The following is a 25,269-nucleotide window of genomic DNA, read 5'->3' on the forward strand; positions in this document are numbered from 1 at the left end:
GGAAGAGGAAAGATGTAAGAATTTAATTCCCTCCCTGTCCATTTTGCCTTTACAATGCTATGCCAGCTGGTGTCTGTGCTAGAGGTGGTCCCTGCTCTGGCTAGACAGCAAAGTGGCAGGGTCAGCCCTGTGGCTCAAATAGAGAGACTCGCTCAGCCCAGAGGGCATGCTGGGATGCTGGGGGAATCTGGTTTATCTTAAACCAGCAACGGGTCTGAGACAGACATCACGTAAACCGGTTTGAGCCAAATCAGTTAAGTCTGATACTGCATTCAACCAAGTTTATCTCATACCGGTTTTGGCTATTTTGAAAATGGCTTATGTGCACCAAATGTGCACTGTTACAGGTTTAAACCAGTTTCTGATGACTTAAATTGGTTTGTGTGTAATGTCTGTCCCTAGCCATAGTGTGTGAAGCTGGATTGGAGCATAATCCTGTTGCTCTACAAGCCCATTCATATAAATACTATAATTTTTATGAAATACTATAATTCCAGAAGACCAAGAAGGAGCATGTAGTGTGGGAGAGGAGGTTGCAAGACAGTAAGTGATACGAACAGGTGTTTTGAGGAAGCTGATGTCAGTGGCGTTAACTATGGTAACAAAAGAGGGAAGAATCAGGGGAGAAGCTATGTCATGTCTGTTGGATATTAAGATATTTTGTGGGTGGAAATGGCAGATGTGGAAGTATGCTTTAAAGGGGTTCTGGAGAGTTTTAGTATAGTAAGGAAAAAGAAAGATCGAAGCTTTCAATGAGGAGGGAGAGAGGAGAGACTATATGCTGGCTATGGGCAAGATAGACTGTCAGCAAGTATTTTTTTTTTCTAGCAGTAGGGTTGGAAATTTTTTGTCAGTGGTCCAGAAGGCAAGGATTTTTTTTGTGATGTCTTTTATTGGACATGTATAGTTGGGAGAGTAAGCTTTCAGGCATCCAATGCTCTTCCTCATGCATGGTCATTTTCTACAAGGACATAAACTGATTTTTGTGGTATAGACAAAATACACATCAATTTTTGCTTCCTAATCTTAATTCACATAAATCCCAATAAATATTCTGTGAATAATCTTTTATGTTTTTCCCTGCTGCTGTAACAATACTTTTGTTTAAATTGTCCAGAACAAACAAACAAACCAAACCACAAAATAAGCACCAAAAAAAAGCAATTTGGAACACTTATCAACTTTTCCTAGAAAAGTGAACTATGGAAAATGTCATGTTGTCATTATGCATTCCTGAATTCAAAAGAACATTCTGTAGCATGGAGGACATGTGAATACACATAAGAGTGTTTACTTTAGATGCCTTGCATCTCATTGCAGGCGCCATGTGATTTAGCAGTTGCCATGGTAACAATACTTTTTTTCATTTCATAACTTGCATAAATACTCCAATTTCATTTGTTATAATTGTTCCCTTATTTGAAGTTGTACACAGTTCTGCTATGTAAAGAAAGCAAAACCTAGAGAAGAGAGGAGATGCTGGCACTTATTCTGTAAAAGGTTTCAATGTGTACTTAATTAAGAAATAGATACTGCCCCTGGTTAAAACAACAGAGAACTCACTGAAATTAGGTTGATTCTAATTATTTTAAAGCTTATAACAAAAAATGGAAAGCATCATTGTATAGCATGATGGATATGGTGTACTTTGTAATTTTAATTGTATTTTAATTACTTTATTATTATATTTGCCATAGTTTTCTTTGTTTTCCTTCCTATCTTATGGGATGCTTATTTTCCTTCCAAACTTTCCTTCTTTATTTTTTCTGGTTTTGTTACATGTGGCTGGCCACATGCTCACTTGTGAAATAGGGGTGAGAAATGACCAGTAATTATCTGTGTGTGTGTGTACATGAGGACAGTGTGATGGAGAAGAAAATTCTGTACATACCTTTGTCTTCCTTTCATTAAGGTGATAAATCACTCATTGAAACTATAAGCATTTTTCCCATGTAAAAAGGCAGGATTAGGTCTCCAGGCAGTGGTGACCGAATCATTTTCCCCCCCTAAAAGTTCTATTTTCAATTCCTTTGACAGACTTGCTTCATGCTCAGTACCCCTCTCTGCTGCGGATGTTTATATTAGTGGCTTATCTATTTTTGAGTGTTTCATATGCATTAATTAATTAATTAGGAAAACATCAATAAAAAAGATTTCAGGCTATGTTGTAGGGAGTTAAATTTAGGAGCTGTAACCACAAAAATTATATTTAGCATTACCAGTACTGCTCTTTAAAGAAATGATAATATCATATCTAGGTTTTTTTAATTAAAATATTTCCTAGAATGACCATAGAAAATTACTTAAACCCCAATTTATGATTTCTACTGTTTGCACTTCAATTTAATTAGAAGTTGAAAAACCTGATTTTATTTTAAACATTAGATTAGCTTTTAGTTAACATTTCCATTCACCTACACACAGCATTTTCACTCTTTCTAGTGGTGACTTCTATAATGTCTTTCCCACTAAATCTGAGTGCATTTGAGGTACATACTTATGGTGAAAATGGAGCGAGCCAGAGCTTTATATAGTATTTTCATTTTTAGAACTAAATGTTTCACAAGACCAGATTCTAATGTAGGCGTTTCAGTACACAGCAATCTTTAAAAATCAGCTGCTTGCCATGAGCAAAGATACTTGAAAAACAAATTGCTAGGGAGCAATCATTTTGATTGTCTACATTTGGAAACCTTAAAGTGTATATCCCCATTTACCACAATTATGTACTTTATTTACTTTCTACCACAATGATTGGCAACAGTGAAAATGAAACTTAATTCACAATACCAAACTTTTTGCAGTTAAGCCATACTTAAGCCATTGTTAAGAGATCATTATTACTGTCATCACACTGGCTTCATTAACACATACCTTTCTCTGAGGTGAAGATGGGAAAAAAAGAAACGGTTGTGTGCACTTGCTTTAGAAGTTTGTTCAGTGTCCCAAATTATGTTGATAGGTAAGTAGGTAAACACATCTGGTGGCTTTCATCTTCCTATAAATATCCTCTAGGAGACCTTATGCCTCATTTAAGTGCTTATTTAAATTGTGCATAGGGCTTTGTGTAGGATGCCTTTCCTAAGGTCAGGTTTACCCTACGTTAATAAATTAGACAAATTAAAGCCACTGTCATCTACAGCGGTTTCCATTCTTGTGTGAATGGTGGCTGTAGGCTGGGATAAAAGCCAGACTACTTCAGTATGGAATGCAGAATCGTTATTTATCTGATTCCCCCGAAGCTGCAATCATTTCTGTAACTTCATTGTTTTACGATCTGTTTTGTATTTTCCTCTCAAGTACGCCCATATATATGCGGTAAACAGTTGTCAGGTTTCTTTTTCTATAAAGAGCCTCTCTAAATAGTATAAAATGATAATAAATTGTCTGAGACCCAGAGTATTTGAGAGAGAACTTCTAGTCTTTTCAAATTACTTTTCTCATCTCATACTCAGATTTATGTAGCCCCAGTTATCAGAGTGGTGTGTTTTCCTTGCTCTCTGTGCTGAAAGCAGGGCCTGTTCCAAAGTCTCATGAAATCAGTGAGAGTCTTTTTATTCAATGGGTTTATATTGGACCCCTAGCCACTATGGGATCATCTAAAGTGGAATGAAGTTCTGTTCCCCAGAAAATTTTGCCTTTCCAAAAAGTTTTTCCTTCGGACTAGGGGAAAAAAGGTGTAAGTGCAGTATTTTCCAAAAAGACAGAAACTTAATATTCGTTCTGATTCTAGGTTCCTTGGTTCTGTGGCACTCTGCTTAGGAGGTGGGGCTTCTGGTCTTTCAGCAGCTCCAAGGCCAGATAGGCTGTACATGATAGCCTGGGGTCTGTGGCTAGCATCCCTCCATGTGAGCAGTGGGAGCCTGGTTTTTGTTGAAATTGGTGCATTCTGGAAGCATTTTGGGTTCAGTGAAATGGAATTCTGAAATGGAAAAATGTTTCCATTGGCAATATCTTGACCAGCTTTACTCATCAGCACAGTAACTGAGTGAAGGGAAGAGCCAGTTTACAGAAGAATAAAGCAGCAGCCCCTTTGAATTTTAATCTACCCTGCATATCTCATACTTTCATATCCCAGCACTGTAACAGAACTATATACCAGGCACTAGCTGATAAAGAATGGCTTAAACATTGCTCTAATTTCTGTTCTCCCTCTGCATGCAAAGATCAGCTTTTCCATCTTTTTAGTAAGGTTAAGAAGTAAGAATCTCCTTGGTTGTCCTTGCTAAAGTGGTAGCAAATTGTCAAGCTATCTGACTGAGCCTACTAATAACTTTTAAGTGCATGTGTGTGAAGGGAGACAGGAAGAAAATGCTTAGTCTCCTGTTTCCTTAAAAAGCTGTTATTCATCATCCAACAAAGAGTTGTCTGGTGTTAGTGTTGTGATACTAATTAATATAAGTGCATGGGTGGATTCAGGATTTTGGAAAGCGGGCTACAGGAACCTGTGCTCCACAAGTAGTTGACTTCCAGCCTCCCCCACCCCATACCAGGTCAGGCAGACTGCACTACAGGAGCAACAGTAGGGGATATTTTTTTTAAGTCCCTCAAGCAGGTAAAATTCTCCTCCCCACCCACTTTCCCTTGGTACTCAGCAGCATGTTCCCTCCCATTACCCCCTCCCCTGCCCATAGCTACTGCTGTCCTCAGATGTCCAAAGGAGAGCAGGCGGAGGGAGCTCAAGAGCTGTCTGGCCCTGCTGCAGCCAGATTGCATGTGAAGCCAGACTAGCCAGAGACAGCAGAAGTGGGGAAGGAAAGGGGTTGTGCCACTGAGATCAGAGGGGAAGGGAGGAAGGATCCTGACTTGCTTTGGGAGCTTACAGAAAAGGTATCCAGCTGCTGTTACCCTGGTGTGGTCGACTGATAGGGGGATCAAGTGACAGGGGGCCCTAAGGGAGACCATTGCATCCCCTCTGGATTCGCTCAGTATGAGTTTTTTAAATTATTTTTTAGAATGCCTCTTCTCTTTACTAAGGGTCCCTCTCATTTATGGTCCAGGCTAGGAAAGTGCTTAAGCCTTGAGAGGTAGCTTTGTTGTCTTTCATTTACGGTGCCGAAGTAATGCTTGAGCCCTGGATTCTGTTCATGACCGTGCTTGTCACTGACCTCCCATGTCTCTCTTTTCTCTCTCCTTTTGTCTTTCTGGTCTATATGAACTCTAAAGGTCTGGGTAAATGAACAACTTACTATGAGATAAATGCAGAGGGAGGTTTATTATACATCAGCTGCTCTATAGCAGTTGCCAATACAGGCTGATACCCCACAGTAACTTAGTCCTCTTGTACTGATGTTCTGCAGAACCCTTATTTCCTCCTGGCACAACTAGTTTGCATGTGCCGCTTCTCCATGTTGGCAAGTTTGTACAATAATCTCAATAAAAGCAATGGGACTCCTTGTGCTTAAAGCTTTTCACATGCATAAGTGTTCCCTGTACAAGGACCTAACAATATCATTCTGCCAAGCTTTTTAGATTGAGCAGTACTTTACTTCTGTGAGTAGTTCCAATGAGATGTCAGTCAGACTATTTCCTGAGTGTAATTAAGGATAGCATAATGGTCCTATGCTCTGGGAGCATATGAAGAAGCCATTTGCCACATATAGGTTTGGAAGAATTCAATTTTTAAAATAATTTTGATGGCTAAAATTGATGTTTTATTTTTAAGCATTTGCTTAAATATTAAATTTTCAGGAGTATGCAAATTGGGGGGGTGTGGGGCAGACAATTTAATTTTTACGATATACTGTTAAAAGCTTTATAAAAATATAAAAAGTAAATATGCATAAATCAATAAAACATACCTGCTTTAAACATTCTGTTCATCCGGTTGTGCATTCATACCAGGCTTGATCTTTCCCTCTCACGGAGCGGAGTGTGGGGGCAGGGGCCAGGCTGGGCTCGGTGCGAGTTTGGCGCCCTGCCCCAAGCATGCAGGGGCCAGGCCAGGCTTGCCAGGAGTTTGGTGCCCAATCCCCAGCAGGACCTTGGCAGAGTTATTAGCTCAGTGGCTTTGGGTTTCCAGCTGCCAGCTGCCCTGCCCCACAGCAGTGAAACCCTGCAGCAGCATCTCCCCCGTCCAGGTTCTTTCGCCAGCAGCCAACATCCAACCAACACCCCCCTCCCAGCACAGCCCTCTCAGCCTGCTCCCCTGGTGCAGGACCCCAGCTCCTATAGTGGCTGCCTGAGCCACTGCCAGAGGAGCTGCCATGTGCAGTGGCCACCGCGCGCGCGCGTGTGTGTGTGTGTGTGTGTGTGTGTGTGTGTGTGTGTGAGACGTGCAGGCCCCCTATCCTGTGTGTGTGTGTGTGTGTGTGTGTGTGTGTGAGACGTGCAGGCCCCCTATCCTGGATTTCCTTACCCAGTCCCAGATTTTTCTTCTTGCATCCCCTTCCTTAAAAAAATACTGGTTATTACTGATTGAACTATTTTTTTATAGGTCTGAGTTTGAGGTTAAATGGATGTTTAGCAGTAAAAATTGAAATGTGCAAAGCTTAGCCATATATGACTGCTTAGGTGTGAAATCTCTTCCCTTATATGTGGTATTTACCAACTCTATCTTGCCAGCATCATTCTTCTGGCCCTTCTACAGGGGTAACCTGTTATTAATGTGAAACTGTAATATGGGGATGATAACATCAGCAGTTTTTGTAAAAGTGCTCATTGTGTTCATTATTTTATGGGGATTTTCAAGATCATTCTTGACAATAGAGTGTTTTGATATTTTTAGATAGGCATTTTTTAAATGTATTTTACCAGCATTTGCAGAAGTTGATGAATATTGGTATTTGTGATAATGAGGGCTTCATAAGCACAACATAGGGTTTGTGCAGTAGATTTGCCAGACAGATACTTCAGCACAAAACTAGTGAAGTTTTTGGTATGATCTTTTGACTTAACTTTGAGAGCCTTGGTTAGTTGCACTATTTGAAATGTTTTATAGACTAGTCACCCATCCCTAAGAATAGTTGAACTTCAAAACTATTTAATTGTATGAGCCAATTATATTTTAGTTTTTTATACAAGTAATTCTCTTTCACTGTGATCATGCATTAACCCCCCAGCACAGAAATATAGTTGTCAATTTATTATGGAAACAAAACTTTTACAGTATCACCCAAACATAGAAGTAGTATTTATATTATAGTATAAGAAGGAAAGAAGAAATGTCATTTTTTTCTCTCCATTGGTGAAGGCTGTTTTAAGATAAATTCTCTTATATAAATCACTTGGTATGATGGTGGTTTGGTAATATGTATCTTTACTTTCTTTAGTGTATAGGTGGGACTGGCAGGGCCAATTATTCTTCAAGTTACACAGCACTTAACATTTAAAATCTGAAAATGTTTTGCCAAACTATATCTGTTTAGGCTACTGTTTTTCATGCCAGATGTCTATCTAGGTCTAATCTTTTTTAAAAAAAAAACAAGAATAAGGAGAAATGTCTGTGAATGCTAAAGCATGCTTGTCTCCGGAACCTGGAATGGAACTCAGGATTCCTGGATTTTATTATAGATGGAGCTTCTGTGGTGTTTAGTGGCCGTTGATACCCTGTGCTCTCAGCATATTTCCCCGAGTATGTCCTTTTCCTTATCTCTCAAGGGCACGCACTGGCACCAGCATCAAAAGATGCAAAGACAGAAATGATCAGCATTATCTGATTGTGTTGAGTCAGTTTTACCAAATAAAACTGTGAAAACAAAATGTTCCTGTCCTCTTTGTATCCAAATGTGCGTATTCCTTTGTTGTTTCGTGTGATTTAGAAACAGATAGTTCATAAAGTTTTGCTTTATTGCATGTTGTCCAAAGAAGAGTTTTCCTTGCCCTTGCCTTTGCCTTTGCCTTCTCCTTTGCTCAGGAGAGAGGAAGCTGTGGACAGCCTTGATTTTTGAATGTGCCATTCAGTGAAGAGGATCCGTTTGTTTATACTATCTCCCAATAGTATTTCTTATAGTTTCATAGTTTGTAGGATCGGAAGGGATGGAGCAGATCATCAAGTCTGACCCCCTGCCATGGCAGGAAAGAGTACTGGGGTCAAATGACTCCGGCAAGGTGTTCATCCATCCGCCTCTTAAACACCCCCAGGGTAGGAGCCAGCACCACTTCTCTTGGAAATTGGTTCCAGACCCTAGCCGCCCTGACCGTGAAGTAGCGCCTCCTGATATCTAGCCTAAATCTACCCTCTACCAGCTTGTGACCATTATTCCTGGTCACTCCTGGCAGTGCTTGGGGGAACAGGGACTTCCCCAGTGCCTGCTGATCCCCCCCGACTAGTTTATAACAGGCCATTAGATCCCCCGTCAGCCTTCTCTTGTGGAGGCTGAACAGGTTCAGGTCCCGTAGCCTGTCCTTGTAGGGCCTGCCTTGCTGCCCCCTGATCTTATCATCTTCCTTTTGAAATCAATGGTGAGGGATTTTCTCTGAAACTGGTCTCTTGCCTGATTATCGATTTGGATCTAGCCTCCCTTTAAAAATCAGTTTCCTGAGCTGCTGAAGAAGGAGTGTTCTTTAATTGGAAAGTATATACTATAAATTACTTTGTAAATGGCACTTAAATACACAAACTTGGCATGTTAGAAATGGGAGAAACACACCTATACTTTGCAGTTAACGTGGCATCCTGTCCCACAGAGGAATTATGAAAATATGAGTCAGTCGACGCATTCAGTCTATTCTCCCTCCCCTAATTTGTGTTCTCATTTTCTAGAGCTCGCTTTGTTTTTTCCCCCACAAATTTCCTTCCCCCAGTTATTCTCTCTTTGTTTCTTTCTTCACTTTTCAAAAACAAAAATGTATCTCTGATGTTTTCCTAACTGGTCATTAAGCCTCACATTCATGAAACCGTACATACTAATTAAAACCTCATAGGTGTGCCTTCTGCTGTTCAGTGAAACCTAACACGAACATTGTGTTGCCGCTGCCATTTGGTCCAGTCTTTCAGCACTAGCTGTGAACACTTGTCATAAGTGGCCCTCTCTGCATGTTCCAAGGCCAAGATCCTGGACAACAGGCCCTGTTTCTGGACTTCGTTTAATGATGGCAGTTACCAATAAGGGCAGTGGACCTCATTCTTGATGCTGTAGAAAGGGACCCATACTTGACAGAAAAGGCTTTTCAGGATCACTCCAGACCTCTTATATAGGAATGAATTAAAAAGTAATCTTTTTTCAAACAAATGGGTTGGGATGGTGGGTTGGAATGAGATCTAGATGCAAAACCAACTTCAGTATTGAGGAAGTGAGGAGCTCACCATGCATATCCATTTCTTTAAAAATGTTTAATTAAAAGCCAAAATTATCTTAGTGGGAAATGGCCTCGCTTGTGCCTTTCTCTGTCAGTATAAGATAGGATTGTTTCAGTGTCGTGTCCATTGCTAAGAACACAGAAATCAAAATGAATATATGCACCACACTGAAAACTGCATTTCTTCAGTAATTTTCATTACTATTATTTGTATTTGAATATGCTTGAGTGCCAGTGATAACCAATGGGTTTGTATCCCTAGTTCTGTAAAGAGACCTATCTATGCAAGTTTGAACTAAGCAAGGTGTTTTAGTTGTTTTTACTTCCTCTAAATGTAAAACATATTTATGACACCCCAGGGCTATTTTTCTGCTGAATATACAAGGTAATATTTTCCCACTCTTAGGATAACTCACAGTGAAGATAAATTGCTCATTTCAATACTAGAAAAAAATATTCTAGGTGTGGAAACTTGTCTACAGCGTTGGTTAAAGAGCTGCCAAGTCAAATGGCTTTTATTGTTTGTTTGAAACTCCCTATGACAAGCAGCAGTTAAGGAATGATAATATTAGATATGTGTACTGTGCTGGAATACAAAGAGATAATTAAAACCGATAACAAGCATGAAGTATGTTAGTCAACATTTGGAAACTGCTATACAAACATGAACTAATCAGTCCTCACAATATCTGCCCAAGGAGTAAGAAATAAGGTGGTTTTTTTGGTTTTTACAGATAAAAGAATCTGGGGTAGTTATATGCCCAAGGCCATGCATTGACTGAGTCGGTGGTTGATCCAGATTGTAACTCAGGAGTTCTTTCACTCTCTGGTTATTCCTCTAGGGCAGGGGTAGGCAACTTTTTTGGCTAGAGTGCTGAAAACCCCCACAATGCCTATCTTGGAAGGTGCTGGAGTGCCAGCATGTCAGAAAAACAAAAAGAGGGCAGGTGGTACATGTCAGGATGCCCTGCTTGTGCCCCTTGCCCTCCACCCAAAGCCTGTGCCCCCCCCAGTCCTGCTGCCCCTGCCCCCCAGTCTTGCACATGACCCTTACCTCCCATCCAAAGCTCTTGCCCTCCCACCCCTGCCCCCCAGCCCTGTTGCCCCTTGCCCCCCAACCACAGCTTGGGCTCTGTGGCTGTTAGCAACTACCCAGAACTTGGGCCAGCAGCAAACATCTGGTGCCTCTCCGCCCCAGACCCGGCCCTGGGCTCCGGGGAGGCAGCACATACTGATAATGCTCCCTGCTGTGTTGCCCTCACTTCTTCTGCAAAGCAGTGTTGGAACTCGGTGTGGCAGGGCACAGCAGGGGGCAAAGAAAGCAGCCTTCTGCTCTGAGCTCCCTGCTGCCCTACCACACTTCCCCTGTAGGCGGGGGCAGCAGCGAGGGGCTCAACCCTGCACTGCTGCCCATGCTGCTCCCATGCACACAGGGGAAGTGTGGCAGGGCAGTGGGGAGCTGGGAGCAGGCAGCTTTCCATGCCCCCTGCTGTGCTGGGTTCCAGCGCTGCTTTGCAGAAGTGGTGAGGGCAGCACAGCAGGGAGCATTGCCCGTATGTACTCCCTCCCGGGAGCCAGGGGCCAGGTCTGGGGCTAGGAGGCAGCTGGGGCTGGAGCCAGGGCAGAGAGGCAGCAGGTGTTTGCAGCTGACCCAGGTTCTGGGTAGCTGCTGATAGCTCTGGGAAGGCAGCAGGTGCCTGCACTGTTCCTGTTGAGGCTGGGGAAGGGAGGCAGCAGCTGTTTGAAGCCTCCTGGCTTCAGCCAGCCCCAGCTCTAGGTAGCTGCTGGAGCCCAGGCTGCTCCCAGCAGGGCTTGCAACATCCCAGCTGCCTGCTGGGAGCAGCCCGGGCTCCTGGCTGGCAGCAGCTACCCAGACTTGGGGCTAGCTGCAGCCAGGAGGCTACAAACAGCTGCTGCCTCCCCGGCCCCAACACATGCCGAGGAAAATGGCCTCATGTCATGCTCGGCATGTGGGCCAGGGGTTGCCAACCCCTGCTCTAGGGCAATGGAGGCCAATCTTTTGGCAGGTGTGCCACAAATAAGCCCTGCAGCCTCCCCACGTGCCACTCCAATCCCCTTCCCCAACCCATATCCTGCTCTGATTTTTGTTCCCTGTCAGATCTGTTGCTCTTCTTTCTGTTCCCTTCCCTGGGCTCCATGGCTTATCTGCTGCTCTGCTTTCTGCTTTCTCCTATCTGCCACTGTTCTGTGTGTCCCTTCCCCGATCTGCCATGTGCCACAAACGCAAGCTCCCCATTCCACTTGTGTCATGCATGCTGCAGGTTGGCATCCCCTGCCCTAGGCCATGATTCCTCCAGAAAAGCATAAATCCAAGCAAATCCTGAACCTAGCAACCAGGTAGAGTTATTTCTTCCCTATTCTAGGATGGAGGAGATGGTAAAGGAGCAAAATCAGAAGAGAGATGAAATTTTGCAAAAAGAAATTGAAACTGGGATCCCAAGATCACCTGAGTTTCAGTTGTGATTCTGTTGATGACTTTGGGTAACTTCTCTGCTTTGGTTTTATTTACATATCTGTATAATGAAAATAGTGATAACCGGCAATTATTATACCGATCTGCTTACCTCCCCAGGTTAATTGAACAATGACTGCAGATAGCTTTGAAAAAGAAAGACCTTAAATAAGTTTCTTGTTAAGTAACTTGAATGTGAAAACTTACATTTTAATTATATTGTTATTTTATTTCTATTTCAAGGGACATGATGTCTGTGACTGTCCTCGGTCTTGAATATTTTATGGTATTTAACAGGAAGGCATCCCTAGTGGCCTCCACCCCTCCTCACTCTCTTCTACCCATGGCTGTAGGAGAGCAACCCAGGTTCACAGTTGTCTTCCAATAGGCATTCCCTATTTCATGGCCCATACAGGATGCTAGTAAGAGAAACTTGTCTTCGTATTTACTTAAGAGCAGATTATTACTTTTCAGCCTTGGAAACAAAGCTTACCAAAACCAGTGAAATGAATGGGCAATTTCTTCATGTTTGTTTGTTCATTTGTTTATATTTAAAATTAAAGTTTGATTGCAGAACAATTACTAGGTCAGTCTAAAGCCAGAATTTTTTTTAATGAATAACCAGAATTTCATTTAAATCCCTTAGTGAAGGAAAGTATTTTCTTTTTTAAGTGGGCCAAACCTGGAACCTTACCCACAGTACCTCACCATTGATTGAGATCTTCTCTTTTAGAAAAAAAGCAAATTTGGATACAACCCTCACACCCTTGTTTTTTTACAAAACTGGGTACTGACATTTGATTTCTTGCCCCTGTGCTTCAAATTAAAATAAAGACGACAGGAAAGAAGAATCTTGTGAAAACTTCACCATCTGGGTCTTTTATATATATATATATATATATATATATATATATATAGTAGATGTGAATAGTTTTATTCAAATAGTTAATTGGGGTTTATCGTCTTTATTGGAAATCTTCCCTATTTAGCAGGATTTCAGAGTAAAAACTCTATCTTCCTAGCATAAGGTATTGTTCATGCCCATATCAGCATGTGACAGCTTCCGCCTCCATCCTTCCCACTGTTGAGCTGCAGCAACCTGCGTATGTACACATATATACTATATACACATCTTCACATATATTTGTGTAGATGGTTAATTGGCAAGCTATATATCATGTACATATCCAATATACGGTGCATTTCAAAATGTCAGTTAGTTTAGGGATAATAGTTTCAGGGTGTTCTGAGAGGATGTTTGAGAGAGAGGCTTACTTGTATAAACCTATATTGTACAATTGTTATAACGTGTTTTGTTCTCTTTTTATTTTTTGCTGCTTTTGTTGCAGCTCTGCAAATACACAGGCAACAAAAATACATTTTGTGTAATGGAAGATTACGAATATGCATCTATGTTTCTGTTATGTGGCTTCTCACTAATGTCCCCTGGAAATTTTGCAATGAAGAGCTGACATTAACTGGCTTGCTACCAAGGTGTATCCAACCTTGCTGAAATTAAATAGATCAATTCTATAAGGTGCTTATGGATAAAACTGTCTTTTAACTGTTGGATCTTTAGAGCAAGGACTCATGATCCTGACAAACTGTGGGGTGCTGTTGTGAATAAAACTTGATCTTAGACCACAAGAGGCCATTTAAATAAATGAGGAAGGGGGACACTAACCATACATTTTTAAATAAATCTTGGGTCTGGTTGAATTTTCTCTCAACTGCTGAATATAGTACAGTTGCCATGTAAGTACTAGTTTTATTGCTCAAATAATAATCTAAAACATATATTTGACTTAGTGAATAGCATAATTCTAAATCCAGTTACCATTAAGCATTTGAATATTTTTCCCCACAAGTCATCAGTGATACAGCAACAGGAACTGAAATATGTAACTGCATTTACATTTTGTGCTTTCCTTATGCTGCTTCATGCTTCTAGGGCAGGATCCACTAGGAGGACTAGCAGTTAGTATGTGTCAATGTACACTGCTCAGTCAGCAGCAAACCCTCATCTTCTACATTGCATAGTCAGCTGGCTTTAGTTGCTCTGTGGCAGTGGATATAGGCTGCCTGTGCAGAAATTGATGACTTGATGGTCCGGCTTGCTCCTGTTCTAAGGGAACTTAGATGAAGAAAGTTAGTGCATTGACCCATATCACCCAGCTCTCCACTTTGTTGAGAGTCAGACCATGGATGTTCACTAAACATAGCTTCCTATGTTTGTCATTTTGTTTTGAAAGTTAAAAGGTGGCAGAAAAAAGGTTTGAATGAAAAATATAAATAAAGGCTGTACGTTGCTGTTCATTTACTGCCACTTTTTAAACGCACATAAGTAGTTCTATAGCTCATATGTTTTGTTTGCATAGTAAGTAAGCCTATTATGAATGGCATGAAATGTTTGCAGTTCTCTAACTATTGTATGTCATCCTCTAATTTATTTGATCTGTTAGACATTAAACAGACCAGCAATTCAGAAACAATAAAACATGCATGCATCAAATGGAAAATGAATACACCACTGTTAGTGCAAATAACAATCCAATACACTGTGCTAAAAACTGGTGACAAAGAGTAGCAAAGGGGAACATTTGTTCTGTCCTGTTTTCCAACTAAGGAAAAAAAAATTAAATACTTAGCAAAGGAAACTGATTTCTCTAGGTTCCAGCTCTGTCAATACATATTAAAGGTTTCAGAGATCTGCCCGGATGCCTGGTGCATTGTATATCTTTTGACTGTAAATCATGAGCAGAAACCGCAGTATGTAACAGCTTCAAGAGGAGGAAAATGTAGCCCTAATCAGCTCTTTCATTTTTCCCCTGGAGTCCCATGAGAATTTACCAGTTTCTCTTTCTGTTATTTCCCCACCTCTGAATTAAAGCCGGATGATGAAGTGACTACTGTTCAAGAGAAGGAGCAAGACCAAGATGTTCTGGTGCTTAGGAAAGTGTCGTCACACAGCTCAGCCCCCACCTCAGGGAGTGCCGAGAATGATTGGAGGTAAGAGTTTTTTTCCTTGGGTGCTCAGAGAAACACTCTCTCTCTCTCTCTCTCTCACTCTCTCTCACACACACACACACAAGCTGCCTGCAGAGCTCTCAGCAGCCAGATGGACTCAGATACCAGCAAGAGAACTAAGATGGCAAGACACAGTAGCATTTAGGGAATGTCTTTGTTATTAATTGTACATTATGGGAAGTTCCAGGTTGAGGATCTTTGACCCTGATTTAGAGAAGAAAGATTCTGCAGCCTTTCTAGGCAGGGAGCTGCCCCTACCTACATTTGATGTGCCTTATTTTAAATATATTGATGAGGAGGATGAGGAGGATGAATGGAGCAGCCGTTCACAGTCTTCGACAGAGGATGATTCTGTGGACTCTCTGCTTTCTGACAGATATGTGGTGGTATCGGGAACACCAGAGAAGATTTTGGAGCATCTCCTGAATGACTTACACCTGGAAGCAGTCCAGGACAAAGAGACAGGTAAGGGACAAATTTAAGCTGTTTCTAAAACAGTGGTCCTTTCGCAGTGTCGGAGGGTGTATCTGTACGATTGTCTGATGAGCCAGGAGGTAACATGGTATTGAAGGAGCTCTATTGTTAAGTGTTCTAAGAGCTTCATTTAAACTATTACATGCTGGATTTCAAGGTGACATCTTGGTCATGTTTATCAAAAGGAAATCAAATCCTGGGGTCTTGTTTTCATTTTGTTTCCTCTGAAATCCTCACTCCTGCTGAATGCCAGCTAACTGTCACAGCTTTGGAACCTGAGGAAGAAATATAGGGAGGAAATGTGGTAACTCAGCAGTGGAAGGTGGTAAACTGGGGTACAGAGCCTCTAGGCATACATGTCAACAATTAATGAAACTACATGCTTAACAACAACTTCTGCCATTATATAAATAGCTTACACTGTTGCCTACATAGCAGAAGTTGTGACATATATAATACAGTACTCATGTCTCTTCAAGCAGAGATTGTAATTTCTTGTAGCCTGCAGCTATTATTATATTGATCAGAGTACTTGATGTGCAGTTTATATTGCAGCTCATTCTTCTCCCTAAATACAGATGTTGCCATCATGAAAGCACTTTTGGTACATCATCTGCTTCATAAAAATGGGTTATAAACTTTTTTTGTAGCACAAGATATAGTATGTAACCTAGGAAAGTAGTTGTGCATCTTCAGCCATAGATTGTAATTTTTCTGGCTTGGAACAATTATTATATTGATCCAGCTACTTGACATGCAGTTTATTTTTCAGCTTGATCTTCTGGCTAAATGCAGTTTGCTGTCACCAGTACTCCTTTGGTAGTTTATCAGGAGTGTCTGCAGCCTACAATTTATTTACAGTGTTAATAAAAGTAGCTACACTGGAGAAATATCAGCACAAACCAGCCCTTTAGTTTAGAATTTCAGAATGCTGAAGACCTGTGAAATGTTGCTGGTTGCAAATGGAGTTGGTATATTTTATTGCTCCTAGTGCAGTTAAAATGCACATTCTTTATGCTTTTATGTGCACAGCACTGCAAATGAGTTTACTAAGAATAAACATATTTAAAAGGATTAAAGTGACTAAAAATATAAATAACATCTGTGATTCTCATAGGAATCTTAGTGTCAAGGTCTCAGAACAAGTTACTACTTTATTAATTATTGGACAGAAGGTATTTCCCTAGCATTGATGCATAATTTACCCAGAGAATGAGCAAGAGAAATTCAAGGTGTCTCATTATTGTGATATACGTTGTGCTGATTCTTCTGCCTAGAAAATAATAGTTTGTGCAGATAAAGCACCACTGCCAAATGTTTCTGCTTTCCCCCAGTATAATTATAAAAGTTTCATGTATAATTTTTGTTGTAATTCCCTGGATATATCACAGAAGTAGTTCATAAAAATATATTCTGATAAAGGGTTTTAGACCCATGGAAAGTTCATCTCTGAATATTAGTGAATGCAGATTTGGGGGAGATTAGCTAATACCGCTTGTAGACTGCTGTCAGCTTTGTTCACACCCTCCTAATTTAACTGGAATATGTTGCACTCCTCATTAATGTTCTGCATTGTTTTTAAATGCTTTTAAGTATAGAAAACTGCCAGTATGGCTAGATCAGAGGGCAGATTTATTTTGACTTTGTTGCCTCTGTGTTTCTATTCTCCTTGCTGTTCTTCCTCCGCGTTACCAATGAGTCTTAGATTGGCTGCTCATTAGCATCTTTTTATTGTTCCAGAGTGTGGGCGAAAAATCGCCATCAAAGCAGTTACTATTGCCACTGCTTGACTGGTTATTAGGAGATGATAATACATTTAGTGGTTGGCTAACTCCCCTCTACCTCTCTGGGTCATCTGCTTCCTTATAGGGAGTTAATGTTTTGCCTGTGCAGTGTGGTCATTGTAAACTAGTTATTTGTAGAGGAATCAAGAATTAGGAGTTGTGACTATGATTTCAGATTTCCATGATCACAGTGAAAGCCATGCCTGCTGGATCTGCAGTCCATGACAATTCATATATATTTATATGCTCTATTTGTTTTCCTTTTAAGGTAGATGGCAGCTTAACTTTAAAAAAAATGGGCTAAACTGGTAAATTTGTACTGTAGGAAGAGTGGATTCATCTCAACAATTCAGGCAAGTGGTCTGTTTGACCAGTTGCCTCATTGCCAGAATTTTTGTGTGAGAAAATTTAGGGTGTTGGCTGCGCAAAAGGTGCATAGATATCTGTGAGTTTATCTGTGGACCCTGTGTTTTGAATGGGTATTGTTCATTTTATTCATTGATTGGTCTTCAGTGCTTTGGCTGGATTCAAGGAATTGATGAAGTATTATGTTCCTCTCTGCAGCATTGTCATTCTATATTCATTTTAAATCAATTTTGTAATTTACAGTCTGGCTCACTGGGGGACTGTGCAGTTGTACTACCCCAGCAGGAGCTCCAGGAGGAATTGTGTCTCAGCAGGCATAACTACTTAGAACATAAAGACAATGTCATCCTACAATATACAGCTGCAGTGTCCTGCTGGGTAGTCGACTGGTTCTTAATGCCCTGCCCTCTCTTCTCTCTGCCTCTTCCCAATCCAGTTGGTTTATTTGTGCCTCTGAGAAATCTAGAATACAGCAGTGCTTACAGTCTCCAGAGCACAGAGGTAGTTGTTTTTGTATTTGGCCCTTGCATTGAATCATAAGAAGAAAAGTTCCCTGTGTTCTTCCTTCCCACTCTATGTGTAATAAACCATGGCTGCATTGTATTATGGTTATTGGCACGTATTAAACCCACAACCTTCAGTACAAAAACCAGGCTTCTGTTACCCAAAATAGAACTTTATTTGTGAGGTAGTAATAATCTGTTATAGCAGCTAGGCCAGGACACTAGGGCTAGATATAGACATTAAAAAGCCTGAGATGGAATTGATCTAAGTTATGCAGTTTTCTGTAAGTGCTGTAGTTTAGATCAGTAGTGAACAGAACACACATTTGCCCTTTGGTGGTGGTGTGGGGGCGGGGGGAAGGGGCAAATTTTAGACTGGGGTCTGCCACTTTTAAACCTGTCTGTGTGCCAAACTTCTGTTCTATAATGAGCAAAGACTGATTTCTGATCACTCATACTAGTAAAAGTGTAATGTCTGTACCTGGCCTATAGAGAGACAGGGTACTTCACTAGTGTGCTGGAAATGCCACATGTTAGAGGGCTTCCTAAGCACCCTAGATCTAAGACCCACAGGACTCCATGTCTTCTGGTTGACTCTGTTTCTAGGGGACTGTAGGCTTTGACATTTATTAGCTGTTGTTTTTGTGTTTGCTGAGCACAGAAGGACATTTGTTAATCCTTGTAGCATCCTCTGAAAGTGGTATTGCCAAATGGCAAGTAAATATAGTCTTCAGGGGGAAGAGAAGCTTCAGTTTTTACCTGGAATATCTATTTTTGAGATCTCAAATTTTGTGGAGCTGAATAAACCAACTAGTGTCTCCCCAGTGAGGGGGAGGAAATGCTCATCTCACTGTGAATATTTGGTTTAATCAACTTATGATCTGCTACTCCAGAGGCGAGTGTACAGATTTCTCTACTCCACTTAACTCTGGAGACAACAGTTCTTTCATATTCTCTCTGAGGTTGCTGAAATCCCATAGGAAAATATTCCTAGTGCATCCAAGAAAGGGGGTCTCTCGGAGCAACCAAGTAAGGTTACCAAGTATGGATACCACATGCTGGTATCCATAATCTGCATTGATAGTGTTTGGTATTCCACCTGGGTTAATCTTCACCAATGTTTCAGATGATCTTTGACCGATCTAAAGCTGAGGATCTTCCTCCCTAACCACTATACTTCTTTTGACATTTGTGGTTCTTTCCTCAGAACCCTTTCTTCCCTGCAGGTTCCCACTCCTGACCTAAAGGTTAAAGGTTTTCCTTTGCCTACTAACCTGCCTTTGTGTCTAGCCTAGTGGTGGCATTTGGGCAGTGCAAACTGTTCATCTTTATGGTGCCCCCAAAGGGGTCAAGAGCCTCTGTTGCATTATGGTTATATAATGCATACATCTTCTAGTAAAGAACAGGGTCCCAAAACTGAACCTTAGCACAGGGCTTCCAAAAGGTAAATGGACTCTGGTAATTTTGGTAATAGTTCTGGAGTCAGCAGATGCTATTCCTTGTCATGTGAGAGGAGTATTGTTTTTTGTTATTCTGGTTATATGATTGAGGTCTAAAAATAATATTTTGTTTCCTTAGGTCTTAAACTTTTAGTTTTAAACTTTGATAGCACTAAGTCCACCATGAGGACTAGATGGATAGAATTCCCAGACCCTGCCCTTTGTTTAAATTCTTAAGTTATGGGAGAAGATTCAAAGTTGAGTTGAAGTTCAAATTTATTATCTGGGCAAAATAGAGGAATAGCTTATTGCATCTCAGGAGCCTCTGTACCTTGTCTGTTTGCCTTGAAGCTGCTGCTGGTCCTTTTGAGGGATGTTTTTGTAGCCATTCCACCTATATGCATGCAGCAAGATTGTTACAGTGGTGAATAATGACATGTTCTGATGAATATGAACCATTATCTTTTGTACAATGATACAGCCCTTCCTTATATGATAGCAACTGGATGTATACAGGCACTGTTTCCAGACAGGAGTTAGTTCCTGTCTCTTCTAGGCATATGGCATTGTGTCATTTGCCTAACAGAGTTTGTCTCCCTAACAGAGTTTGTCTCTTTGTTCATTTTTTGAACGTGCAAAGATTATAAGGGTTGCTTGTTCACTGTGATTCATTCTGTGGCCCAGATCAGTAATAAAGGTGACAGAATTTGTATAGATATCACAAAATCAGGATAAGCTTGTCTAATGGAGGAGTAAATACTGATCTAATCAATATTGATATCTGTATTGATAGCTACAGAGAGGAAGTTAGTTGTGGTCAGGTAGCAGGGCAGGGTGGTACCTGAGCGGCTAACTCAGGGGTGGGCAAAATATGGCACACAGGCCGGATGCGGCCCACGAGGCCATTTTATCCGGCCCACAGGGCCCCTAAAAATATAGAAAATTAATATCTATCTGCCCTTGGTTCCTGTCAAAAATGATGGAACCGAGGGCAGTAGAACCCAGGGGAAGCCCAGTGAGCTTCAACAACAGCGGGCTCGCCTGGCCCTGCCCCCCAGCCAGAAGCCCCAGCCAGGGTTTGTGGGCTGGGAGCACGTGGCTGCCCCAGCACAGGAAGCTCAGGTAAGTGGGGCAGGGGGGGGACCCTGGGCAGGGAAGGAGCGTGGGGTGGGCGGTGGGAAGCGGTTCCTCCCCACCCCATGCCCAGTGCCCTGCGCTGCAGCTGCTCGCAGCCCACCTGGGGCTGCCTGTGCCTGCTCCCGACAGCCCCATGCAGACTGCGAGCACCTGCAGCATGGGTGGGGGAGGGGCCACTGCTCCCCCCCCACGATCAGCTTTTCCCTGGGCTCCTTCCCTGCATGGAGAAAACCAGCCCCTCACTAGCCCCATGGCTGGTGCTCCACACTACAGGCACTCACAGCCTGCCTGGGGCTGCCTCTGCCTGCTCTGGACAGCCCTACATGGGCTGCAAGTGGCTGCAGCAGGGAGCACCAGTAATGGGGCAAGCGAGGGGCTGCTTTTCCCCATGCTCAGCACCAGCTTCTTCCCTGCTGGTGAGCAGGGGGTTGGGGCTGAGCGCTGCCCCCCACTGTCCCAGCCACCTGCGAAGGGTTTAGATTGAGAGTGTGGTCGGGGGTAGACATTGGTCCCAAGACATTGGGACGTTGGTCCTGAAATGGTGACCAGGGGGTGGGGCACCTGTCAAGGGGCAGGGCTACTCATGCAGCCCTCCACCAAAAATAATTGCCCACCCCTGAGCTAACTAGTTCAGAGAGGCACGAGCTTTTCATAGGCCTGCTTCTTTAGGTGCCACTTTTTAACATGTCACCCTGCCATACTTCCTGCCTGATCTACTCTGTTTTCTTGCGTAACACATGTACCTTTTTCGTAAAAATCAGCCTCCCAAATTGGGGTTTGTGTCTTAAGTGGGGAAACTTATTTTCTGTACCAGAATGGAGGAAGTCTGTAATGCAGGGGCAGGCAGTTATTTTGGATGGAGGGCAACTTACTGAGTTTTGGCAAGCCATTGAGGGCCACATGACAGGCAGTCAGGGGCAGATAAATATTAATTTTCTGTATTTTTTAGGGGCCCCATGGGCTGGATAGAATGGCGGCCCATGGGCCGCATTTTGCCCATCCCTGTGTGTAATGGCTAGCCTGCTTCTCTGTCTCTGTAGCCCCAGGGAAGGAGGCGTGGAGTTCACTGTTCAGGGACAGAGTTACAGTGCAAATGCATGGCGAGACCATGTTCCCATGCATTACTGCTACCATGTTATCTTTGTATATACCTTAATTGTGTATTTCACCTGATAATGTCTCAATATTATATAATATGGTGATATAGTAGAATTACTGAACCTGTTGAGACCTGCAGTAAGGGCTCAAAGCACTTATATGTTGTTTCAACCAACATTAATTATTGTCCTGTTTGTTTTTGTGACCAGAAGGGATAACATTCTGATGGATCTAGGCAAGCATAAGGAGGGAGAACAGGGAGGAATGTGCCACAGCTAAAGCATTATTTCCTTGTTCTAATGGCCTTGCTGGAGCCCTGCTGATAGGAAAGCTGCACAACTCTAGTCCTTGGTGGGAGACAAATACATTGTTGACCCTCAAGGATGGAGTAACAACTGCTGAGGGAGTAAGTTGTGCTGCCATGGAATAGACAAGAATTAAGAGTGACCCCCGTGCCGCATTCCCTGGGTTGGGAACTTAAGGGGAACCCCCTTGAAGAAAAAGTGGAATGGAAAGAGAGTTTCTTGATTACTCTGAGAGATGAACTTAGGTGGGAAGTTGTAGATCCCTTTACCTGGAACTTCTGAGAATTGAGTTTTCAGAAGGAAAAACAGCCTACAGTATGTTAGGAGCCAAATTTAGAATATCATTCCTATGCTTCCACTCTTGCATTTATTTTCCATTGTTTCATTGCTCATTGTCATTAATAGCCACCTCTTCCCATGTGGGAAATTGATTGGGAGCCTGCATATGCACCAGTTTTAAAACTGCTCATTGTTAAAGTGTATATTGTTTGTGACTAGCTGCAATAAACTTGTGTTGGGTCAAAAAACTTAACAGACATCACTTAAAGATAATAAAGATCAAATGAGAATAAATTACTAAAGTCAAATAAGTATACCAAATACCTTGTTACAAAAAATGTACTCTTAGGATGTGTCTAGACATGTACAAGACTTGTGCTATGCAATGCTGCAGATCCATCTGTGGCATCACATACTGTACATACAAGCGTTCCCTGTGATGCTGCTTTATAGTGCGGGGGGGGGGGTGACCCTGGGGGATCCTGGGGTCAAAAAAACCCATGCCTAAAACAAACTAAGGTGGTGCACATGATGGCAGCACATGCCACCCAAAACCAGAGCCTAGCCAGCCAGAGCCAAGCTCCAGCCACTGGCCAGGCTCCCTCCAGCAGGATCGCCACAGCTGCAGCTCCTAGAGGCCCCCAGGACCCCAAGTGATGCTGCTGGGGCCAGCACAGCTGCTGGCCCCAGCCTCCCCTACACCACCCAGAGCAACATACTGCACAAGGTGTGTTGCTGCTACTTGTCCCCAGGGAAATGCACTTTCCTGTTCATGGGGATGCGCCCTTAAGAAGTTTCAAAGAGGGTAGATAAGTAGTAGTCCTTGGCTCAGGATTTTAAGACCTGTCACAGAACTGGCTGAAACCTTTTCAGCAAAACAAAATTCCAGTGAAATATGCTGTTCCAGTACAGAATAATACATTCCAATGCAGCACAGAAACAAATTTTAGAAGCTTGAAAGTTTCTGTGAAATGGAATTCTCAATGTCCAGCAAACTCCAATGATCGCTGCAAGAGGAAGACTAGTAAGTCTTATGCAAGGTATAAAAACAGCAGCGATGACTAAAAAGAAACATGTAGGCAAAATTTGAGGTGCATCTGAATTTGATGCAACTTTTACTTCCTGCCCCTGTGATTCTCCTTTCAGTGACCCACTAGAGTAACCAATGTAAAATCTGGGTGAGATGGCTCTGAGACCCTCTCTATCCTAAATCAACAATGGTTTCCAAACACATAAATAGGTTCAGTGCTATCTGAGAGAGGTAGGTATCTGTGTTAGTCTGAAGTCAGGCAGAAGGCAAAGTAGATTCTACTGCTTATGAAAACTTATACATCTATGATTAGTTAGTCTACAAAGTGCAAATCTACCCTGCCTTCAGTGATATCAGTCCTACTAGGAAAACACATTGTCTCTTTGACAAGTGGCAGCAGATTTTTGTTGCCTAGTGGGTTAGTTTCCTCCTAGAGCAGAAAAGACTAAAACAGAGTTGACATTTTTTGTGTGACTGATGTACACAACACACACAACTATGTCATAAGTTTTCTTCTTAGAACAGAAGAGATCGTAGAGTGCACATTTATAGTACTTTATTAAAGAAACCTCAAGTTCTCACTCAACACTAACTGCTGAAACAACCTGCTGGATGCCAGGGGCTTTTTACTTGAGAGACACCCATCCAAAGCTGCTACCTAAGACAGCATGACTTTGAACAACCAAGCCTCAATACAAAGGTTGAACTCCCACTGAGACAAAAGAGGGTGCTTGTACATTAATGATTTGTGACAGGCATGATATTAGCAGCTATTGCCGTAGCAGTTTAGTAAGAAGGCAGTTCATTCAAGGGAATGTAGTACTTCTTCCTAGTGCTTTATTATAATGTTATAAAACATGAGAACTGTATTTCTTAAAGGATAATTGGAAAATAAGTTTGTGCATTGGAGGAAAGAGTTGGAGTTATATAAGAATGCTGAAAACAAAAATATAGCATGAAATACTCGCTACATTTTTAAGTACAAGAATACAGCTCATGCACTGTACTCGGTGTTTGAATGCCAGTTTCTAGTGTAGTCTGGGTTCAAAGTTGCTCTAATACAATGATTTTCTTGTGAGATTAACATCTTCTGAGAAATGTAAAAGAGCACATTCATTACCCACCCACAGCATGGGAAGGATGGACTCCCTCACAGAGGAAGGATCTGTACAAGTAAGTATGAGCATTAAAAACCTGAAACAAGGCTGTTCTACATAACTGGTGGTAGGATAACAACCTAATTTACTTTGTTGCTGCTAATTCCCCCATGCCACTCAACCATGTGATCACAGTCCAAACAGTTTTGCAAACAGAAATCCACGCTTTTTCACTTCTTTTTTATTACAGCTACACTCTAATTCACAGTGAGTGTATCTATACCTACTATGAATGTGAGTGAATAAACTCCGCCAAAGTTCACGATGGTATTGCTCCCGAGCACCATGTTTACATGAGCCCCCAGGACTGCAGCAGGCTGAGCCAGGTTGGAGCAGCTCCAGCTGGCAAGGAGCCCCAGGGGTCAGCCTGGGGCTGCTCCGACTTGGCTTAGTTGCTGCATAGAGGCTGGCTGGGGCACAGGGATGCTCCAGTGCAGGGCTAGCCAGTAGGCAGGCCCTGCACTGAAGCACCTGCATGCCCCAGCTAGCTCTGTCAGCATCTACATGTGCATTATGGCAAATTAAACACCACCGCAGGGTAGTATTTGTGTTTACAAGTACTAACCTATGGAGGCATTTATTCATTTACTGTGTTTTAATAGGGTTGTATGTATAGAAACTGAGACATTAACTGTGGAGCCAATTGGGCAACTCCACAACAAACTTCTCATATAGATGCACCCAGTTACTGTTAATTAGATTTTTTTCCTTAATATCTGTTACTACTGCTCTGTGATATTTTTGTGGAAACTGTGTACTTGCTATCGCATTCTTTTCCAGCTTTCACTTTTCTTAAAGTAAATCCTGGTGCTGAGACTACACATAAAGGAAAGTTTATATATAGTGAACAATTAACTGAAATGGATTTTTTGATTAGTTCCATGTAAGTAATTTTCAAATCACAGTTGTTTTAGGATCCCCCTGAAGTAAGTGCAAAATCTGAATTGTCCTTCAGTA

At 42.0% G+C, this 25,269-nt stretch overlaps 1 protein-coding gene across 1 annotated transcript in view; it reads left to right on the plus strand.

Moving 5' to 3' along the window:
• RAPGEF5 (Rap guanine nucleotide exchange factor 5) overlaps positions 1–25,269 on the plus strand; it is a 262,022-nt gene that overhangs the window by 146,357 nt on the left and 90,396 nt on the right. Inside the window, exons 10-11 of the mRNA XM_090046785.1 lie at positions 14,604–14,722; positions 15,117–15,205. Of these exons, the coding sequence (XP_089902911.1) occupies positions 14,604–14,722; positions 15,117–15,205 (208 nt within the window). The remainder of the gene's footprint in view (positions 1–14,603; positions 14,723–15,116; positions 15,206–25,269) is intronic.

Source organism: Crocodylus siamensis, chromosome 5, assembly GCF_052110815.1.
Source record: "Crocodylus siamensis isolate JL-2025a chromosome 5, ASM5211081v1, whole genome shotgun sequence".
Taxonomy (NCBI): domain Eukaryota; kingdom Metazoa; phylum Chordata; order Crocodylia; family Crocodylidae; genus Crocodylus; species Crocodylus siamensis.